Source organism: Lipotes vexillifer, unplaced genomic scaffold (genome assembly GCF_000442215.2).
Source record: "Lipotes vexillifer unplaced genomic scaffold, Lipotes_vexillifer_v1.1 scaffold395, whole genome shotgun sequence".
NCBI classification, from domain to species: domain Eukaryota; kingdom Metazoa; phylum Chordata; class Mammalia; order Artiodactyla; family Lipotidae; genus Lipotes; species Lipotes vexillifer.
The window spans coordinates 6082556-6090810 of record NW_006797390.1 but is presented as its reverse complement, the minus strand read 5'-3'; the positions used below and the strand labels follow the sequence as shown (position 1 = coordinate 6090810).

General features: G+C 52.8%; 1 protein-coding gene across 1 annotated transcript in view; it reads left to right on the top strand.

Moving 5' to 3' along the window:
• Positions 1-8255, top strand: part of PRMT8 (protein arginine methyltransferase 8) — an 81832-nt gene that overhangs the window by 25276 nt on the left and 48301 nt on the right. The window contains exon 2 of the mRNA XM_007469450.1: positions 8134-8248. Coding sequence (XP_007469512.1) covers positions 8134-8248 — 115 coding nt within the window. The remainder of the gene's footprint in view (positions 1-8133; positions 8249-8255) is intronic.

Sequence of the window (8255 nt, the reverse complement as noted above, 5' to 3'; positions counted from 1 at the left end):
CCCCTGCATCGGCAGGCAGACTCTCAACGACTGCGCCACCAGGGAAGCCCCATCTTTAGCTTTTTTTTTGGCCCAAACTCACTTGACCACAGAACCCCTTGTTCCAGGAGTGTCTGTTCTGTGGGAAACAGTGTGGAAAAATGCAACTCCAGACGAGCCGTTCTCAGTCTCTGGGATGCAGCGGAATCACGTGTGTGGGCCTGTGTTGGAATAGATTGCTGGGCTCCACCCCAGAGAGTCTGATTTAGTGTTGCCAGCGAGGCCCGGGAACATGCATTTCTTACAAGCCCCCAGGTGATGCTGATGCTAGCGGTGTGGGGACCACCCAGTGAGAGCCACGGCAGGAGGCCCCTCTGTGAGCCCTAGGGAATGAGGGAGGGGGAGAACTGAGAAAGGTGCGTGGCAGGACCCGGGGGAAGAGGCTTCCAGGGAGCACAGCCTTGGAAGGGGCTTGAGCCTAAAGTAATGAAAAAGCATGTGAGGGCGGGCTCTGCCGAGATGCCAGAGTTAAGAGTCAGGGACACAGTATAATAGAGAGATGCCAGCTGGTGACAGCAGCTGACGCTCTGTGACATGCATCAGTGTCTGGCCTCACCACAGGGGGCTCTAGAGAGAGTCTGTGCCTTTAAAAAGCCAGCGCTAGAGGGGTGCATGAGGGTGACAGTTGACAAATGAGCAAGCCTGGGAGCGATGCACAGGGAGACAGCTGCAGCTTGTAGGACCAGCGGTGTCTAGACCCTTCTCCCCGTCCCCGAGTCGTGCAGGCTTCCGACCCCCGGGGGGGAAGAGCAGTGAGCCAGGTCCTGGCATCTGCTCCAGCACTGTGCTTGCTTCTGGGGAGGCTGACTGCAAGACTGCTTTGCTGAAAGCTCCTCTCTCAGCCCAGGTGATAGGAAACACGGGTGCAGGAGAGTGGATGGGAGGGTGGAACCAGGCCCATCTCTGGCCAAAGGCAGGCATGAAAGCTTTGTATCTGTGGTGTGGTCATGGGGGACAGGAGAGCCCCAGGTGCCCGACACAGCCGTGCCTGCCTTGCCGCTGCCCGACACCCACCCTTAGAATGTTCCCCCTTCAGCTGAGCTCTGGCCCCTACCTAGAGGCAGACAGATGGTGCTAGCTCCAGGTCACTACCGACTGCATGGACCACGGTCAAGATGGCAGTCTTGTGAGTAAACTTGGGGGGAGAAAAGGGTGATCCCAGGCTGGGTGGGGAGGCGGTGAAGACAGCTGGGAAGGAACATGAAGTGAGACCCAGGCCGGGAGCCCCCCTGCTCCCACGTCCTCCTCTGCTCCCCCTGCGGCCCCCCCGCTACCCCCTGCAGGCCCCTTTCTGTCCCTCTGTGGGACCTCAGCATGGCAGGCCGATGCTGAGGACAGACTCAGGTTAGCAAAAGCTGTCTTGACATTTGGAGACAGAGCAGGATTTGGCTCCTTCAGGGGTGCCTTTTGTTCTCAGGAAAATCATTTTGTACAGCTTGGGCCAGTGCCAGGGACTGCCATTTATAGCCCAATGGGCTTGGGGTGGCTTCGGCTGCCTGGTGCAGAAAGCGCTGGCTGCCCTCCGCCCCTGGCCGTCTGCCTTCCCCTCGGGTCTCCCCCACTCCTCTCCCCACTCAAAGCCTCTCTTTCCTCTCCCCATCCCCTCCCCTATTTTCTTAGAGGTCTCAGTTCTAGATTTGCCCACGTGACCCCAGACACCTTCCCTTCCTCACGTGGACCTCAGCTTCTCCTACAAACTGGAGCCCACTGTCCGCTCCCCTTGGAACTCAGTCACCTTGGCGAGGTGCCTACCTGTGCCAACCTCCACCGAGGCATTGTCCTCTGTTTCCACATTGCCTTTGACCTTCATTCTCCCCTCCCAGGGCTGGGCTTCCTGCCTGGGCTTGCTTTGCCACCCACTTCTGAGCACAGGGCCTGGCTCCCAGCAGAAGCTGTCAGGCTTGGTGGGACTGAACTGGTCCAGCCACGGTGTCAGGCTCAAGAGCACAGCTTTGCTGTCAGACAGATAATAAATGGTTCACATCTTGGCTCTGTTACTTGCTAGCTCTTGGCTTAGCAACTGACTGAATTTTTGAGCTTCAGTTTCTCCACCTATAAATTTCAGTACCTCACTTATTATTAAGCTTTTATGAGATAATATTTGTGAAGTGTTTAGCACAGTGCCTGGCACTCAGTGGGCCCTCAGTCACTGTTAGGGATCATCACCATCACCATCACCATCATCACCATCATCTTTACCATCATCACCATCATCACCATCACCACCACCATCATCATCACCATCATCATCACCATCACCACCACCATCATCATCATCATCACCATCATCATCATCATCATCATCTTTATCATCACCATCATCACCACCATCATCATCGTCATCATCATCACCATCATCATCATCATCATCTGTACCATCACCATCATCATCACCACCATCATCATCATCATCATCACCATCATCACCATTATCATCACCACCACCATCATCATCATCACCATCACCACCATCATAATCATCATCATCTTTATCATCACCATAATCATCACCACCATCACCACCACCACCATCATCATCATCTTTACCACCATCACCATCATCATCATCATGACCATCATCACCACCACCACCACCATCATCATCATCTTTATCATCACCATCATCAGCATCATCATCTACCCTCATTTTTAGGTGCAAGTGGGGTTAGGTAAAAAAATTCTGTCCCTGAATCCCCAGCCCTGCCCATGGAAATCCCACCCACCCTTTGAGGACCAGCTGGACACCTCTTCAGCAGGGAGCCATCCTCCCGTCTCCAGCTCTGATGTTTCCATAGCCTTTTATCTTATCTCAGCATTTAGAAGCCTGGGCCTGTTCGCTGCAGTGGGATGGGGTGGACCGCGGAAATCACAGGTGAAGAGCTGGGGGGAAACACTGTGCTGAAGGTGCCCTGGGAAAGGCCAGGCCTGGGGGCAGGACACAGCCTCTGAAGAGTCCCGATCAGCAGTTGGTGCTAAGAATAGAAGACCAATTCACAAATCCTCTCAGTGGAAGGTGACCCTGAGCGGATTGGGGGGCAGGCAGCAGCGGGAGGTTTTCCATCAGAGCAGCGCCCTGAGCCCTGGGCCCTGGGGAGGAAGGGGGAGAGCAGGACAGGGCAGGCCAAGGCTGGAGACAACCATGTGGATATGTTACCAGAACCAGACAAAGAGTCTCAGGGGACCCCGTGGAAGGGACCTTGGACTCAGAGCTGAATGGAGCTCAGGGGTGCAAGGAGGCCCCTGTGACCTTGACCGTGCAAGAGCCTGGTCCAGCTGGGACTTTTTCTCTCTTTAATGTATTTAAAGGGAGTCAAGATTGGGGTGAGCTTCACGCGCAGAGCCTCCTCCAGCTTTAGAGGTGACTGCACAACTTCCTGAACACAGCGTCCTCTGGACGCATGAGGCTAGGCAAAGGTTGGCTTTGTTTTAGTGCCGTCGTCTGGTCACTGGAGTACAACGCCTGGGTCACACATCTTTAGAGGAGGGGCAGTCACAGAACTGGAGGCATGAGGACACGTCCTCCCAAGCCTCTGCCCCCAGGTCCCCTGGTACCTCCAAGGTCCCCAGAGAAGGATGCTTCCTGCTTCTCTCCCTGCCCCATCCTCACTCCCTCTACCCCCTCCCTGGAGGTCTTTCCCAAGTGAACCCCTCAGCTCCGCTCTGCAGATGGTTTCCAAATCCAGAGAGCCAGCCTCAGTTTCCCATCCAAGGTCTGGGATCACACTTCCAAATTTCTACTTTTGGCTGTTTACAAATGTAGTACTTGTTAGTGGCATACATTTAAAAAAAAAAAAAAAAAGATATACAAAAGGCCAATAAATATGTGAAAAGATCCTTAACATCAACATTATGGAAACGCATATTAAAAATTTGGTTTTTTTTTTGGGCAAAAATTAAAAAAAAAAAAAAAAAAAAATATATATATATATATATATATAACAAGCACAAGGAAGGAAAGCATGCACTGTTCACAGCCCCGTGAACAAGCACCGTGACAATTGCGGCCCATCCCAGTGCCTTCCCCTCCTCAGTCACAGGCATGAAAACGTTTTAATTCTAAAAATGCGATCACACTGTCTACTCATCTCCCACTGGTTCTCCTCAACCCACGGTTTGTCACGATCGCGTTTCTGTCATTAAACACTCTTCTGTGACATTTGAAGTGGCTGTGTAGCCTCCAGTGTGGATGCACTGTAGTTTGTACAATCGGTTCTGTTTCATGGAACCCCCAGGTTGACTCTTTATTTTCTGCCATGACGAATAGTGTCGTCACAAAATTCGTACAGCTACGTGCTCAAGATTATCCACGATCCTTTCTTTAGGATAAATTCCCCAAAATGGAATGGCTGGGTTAAAGGATTTGTGCTTTTCAGTGCATTTTGTCAAACTAGTTTCCCAGAAGTCTCACTAAAGGTATATGTAAGCACCTACTTTTCTGCAACCATTACAAATGCAGTTTTAGTCTTTTTGGAAGGGGAAGGTTTGAGCTTATTTGATATTGAAAAGTTATAACTTTCTGTGTTCATTTGAAGTTACCCGATTTCTAGAGAGGTTAATATATTTGCAGCACATTAATTTGCCGTTTGTGTTTAGCCTCATGTGAATTGACTGTAAGATCCTCTGTCCAGTGTTAAATTGGCCTGGCTTGTCAGGGCTCTCTCCATATTAAGGTTATTAACCTTTGTCTGCCATGTATGTTAGAGATGTGCTTCTCACTTTACCGTTGACCTTTCGGCTGTGTTTATGGTATTTACCGGCTGGGACGGCATCACTGCCTGCCGGGCAGACACCTTTCCTTATATGATGCAATGACACGTCCAACTTCTCAGAGCCAAATTGAAGTTCATTATTTCCCCCCGGCCCCACATGGCTCTTCCTGCTGCCTCACTCATTTCTGTTAATGTCACCACCACTTTCCTAGTCACCCAGGCTTGAAATGTTGAAGTCATCTCTGATTCCAGCTTCTCTCTTCTCCCCTCCGTGCCGCCAGTTGCCAACTCCTGTGGGTCTATTTCTGCGATTTGTCTTGCAGGCAGCCCTTCTGACACCACAGCGGCTCCCTTTCCGTTTTTTTTTTTTTTTTTTTTTTTTGGCTCGTTATCTCTTGACTGGACTTTGGAACCAGAGGCCTCAGAGGTCATACCTTGCCTCCCCAGCCTGAGTGCCCCCCTCTTCCTTCCCCCTTGGCCCTCCTGCAGGCTACCAGCGCGTCAGTTTTCCCCAACTAGAGCTCAAACCTAGAACTCCCTGGTTACAAACTGCCAACAGCTCCCCGTCGTGTTGTAACCTCGGGGCTTCCCTGGTGGCGCAGTGGTTGGGAGTCCGCCTGCCGATGCAGGGCACGCGGGTTCGCGCCCCGGTCGGGAAGATCCCACATGCCGCGGAGCGGCTGAGCCCGTGAGCCATGGCCGCTGAGCCTGCGCGTCCGGAGCCTGTGCTCCGCATCGGGAGAGGCCACAGCAGTGAGAGGCCCGCGTACCGCAAAAAAAATAATAAACAAATAAAATAAATAAGTTAAATAAATAAATAAATAAATAAATAAATAAATACAACCTCTTAGCCTGGCTGTAATCTCTGACAGCCCAATCTCCCACTATCCGGGCCAAGTTCCCCAGGAACACTCACTGCTGTTCCACACTTTTCCTGGTTGCTGAAGCCACACCCTCCAAGAGCTCCCTCCCACTGTCGCCCCCCACCAAAATCTGTGGAGAAAGCTCCCAGCAATCCCGGGCCTCTCTGACTCTTTCACTGAAGTGACTTCTCTCTCCTTTGAACCCCCAGAGCAATCTGCTTGACCTTTTCTTGTAAAACAAATCTTTCTCCATCATCCAGTGGAGCCTCAGGGGTCTTCTGCTTCCACTAGACAACGTCCTTTGAGAGCACGGTTCCCGCACGTCTGTTTCTTCCACGGGACCATACAGCACTCACAGCCACCAACGTTCAGTGGGTGTTTGTGGAATAAGAAGCACCAGCCCGGGTGGTGATTCCTGGGGATCATACTCCACTGCTCTTCCCCACCCCAGGCCCAGCCTCCTGGGACAGGGCACCCTATTAGCCGATGGGCAGAGCGCAAGTCCCCCCCTGCAGGAGGCCGAACTGGGCTGACAGCCTCCGGCCCCAGGGCCTGGTTCACAGGCACCTCTTTGTTCCCATGACCGGTGGTTATTGAGGTGAGCGGACCCTGAATCCATCCATCCTTTGCCTCGTGATGCAACGCGTGATGCGTGATGCGTGGTGTGTGGTGGGCACTTCGTAAGTTGACACCGTCGAAAGAATCTCAGGGGACCCCGTGAAAGGGACCTTGAACTCAGGGTTGAATGGAGCTCAGGGGTGCAGGAGGCCCCTGTGACCTTGACCATGCAAGAGCCTGGTCCAGCTGGGACTTTCTCTCTCCTTAATATATTTAAATGGAGTCATGATTGGGGTGAGCTTCATTCACAGAGACTCCTCCAGCTTTAGAGGTGACTGCAGCCAGCACGGGAGTGTGCAATTGACAGTCTATTTTTAGCCTCCTGGAGACCGTGACCAACATCCCAAGTGGAGGGTAGGCACACCTGCGGCATTCTAATGAGGCAGCCCGTTGCCTCTGCTGCCAGAGAGCCCGGGATCGTGCCGACCTGAAACCTGATGTTGCTAAACTGGGAAGTCTGCCTATTTCCCAGAGGCTGTAGCCTAGATACACCAGGAAAACAGGACCATCACCCCACCCTCCCCAGCTCGCTCCCCTCCAGCCTGGGACTCTGGGCGGTCTTGGGGCTGTGCCCGAAGCACGATGGAGGGGATGGACTCGGATTTCTTGATCTTGCTCTGGGACCTCCCTGTTTCCCTTGCTAGAAAGGAGATAGTACGTCTGCATTGACCCAGCTTACAGATGAGAAAACTGAGGCATAGAATAGGGAGATGTTAATGTACTCTGAGTACTGCTGCTACTACTAATGAGAATAACAATAATAGAGCACTTACTATACGCCAGACACTGTTCTAAGCTCTTTACAAATATTAACTCATCACTGAAAATAGATTTTTCAGAATTCTGCCCCTTTTGAGGCCTTTGCTGTGCCCTGCACATCTGGACTTCCTACACTTCAGGGAAAGGTGTTTCTTCTCCTGGCAGAACGATGCTTCTGCAGTGAACTCTGAGCCTCTGGGCGTCCATCTCCTCCTCTGTCCTCCTGTTATCCCGTGGAGGAGGAAGCGCTGGTCAGTGCCGGGCAGCAGCTGTGGGGTGTGGAGCTGAGCTGGCTGTCAGGGTTGAGGAACCCAGGAAAGGGCAGTGCGCTGGCAGGAGGCTGGCTATCAGTGTGGGCGCTTGCATTTCAGAGGAAACTTCTGCTGATGTTCAGAGTAAAACTGTGAATCAGAAACCGGGGGTGGGTGGAACGGCAAGACACCAGGTGTGAGAAACCAGAACCTAAGAGACCTGCATTTTGGGGGCCAGGTGCTGCTCGCGGGGTGGAGAGAAGTCCAGGGGCTTGATCTGCCTAAGGACGCAGGTGGGACTCATTTTAAGAACTCAGACTCACGATGCGCTGGGCCCTTTTCTAAGCACTTTCCAGACACCAACTTATCTAATCCTCAGGATGCCTCTAGGACGTGTGGACCATTTTATTCCCGTTTTAGAGTTGGGGAAACTGAGGCACCAAGAGGTGAATAACTCTGTCCAAGGTTGTGTAGCTGCGAGTGGTGGGGCTGGGATTCACGTTTCGGGGGCCTGGCTCTGGAATCCATACTCCAGCCACTCTGCTCTGGGATGCTATGTGATGCCACTACATCTTTCCCTTTATTCGCCTCTAAGGGATGGTATTATTGTCCCCATTTAACAGATAGGCCAACTGAGGCCCAGATCTGCTCAGGTCACCCACTAGTAGGAGATGGAACTGGGTTAAATTCAGGTTGGTTGGGCTCCGGGGTAGCACACCACCATCCCACACAGCACAGCCAACAGCCTGGGGACACCATCGCCCCTTCGCTGTGGCTGCTGTGGCTGATTGGAGCCGGCTTGGGGCAGGGCAGGAGGGGGAAGGAGGGAGGGCAGAGTCTCAGAGGCAGGACCTCATGGGTGCTGTTCACACCTGCCCCTTCTCTTCCCCGCAGGTGAGCAGCCCACCCTCGCAGCCCCCGCAGCCTGTCGTCCCAGCCAAGCCTGTGCAGTGTGTCCACCATGTGTCCACTCAGCCCAGCTGCCCGGGACGGGGCAAGATGTCCAAGCTGCTGAA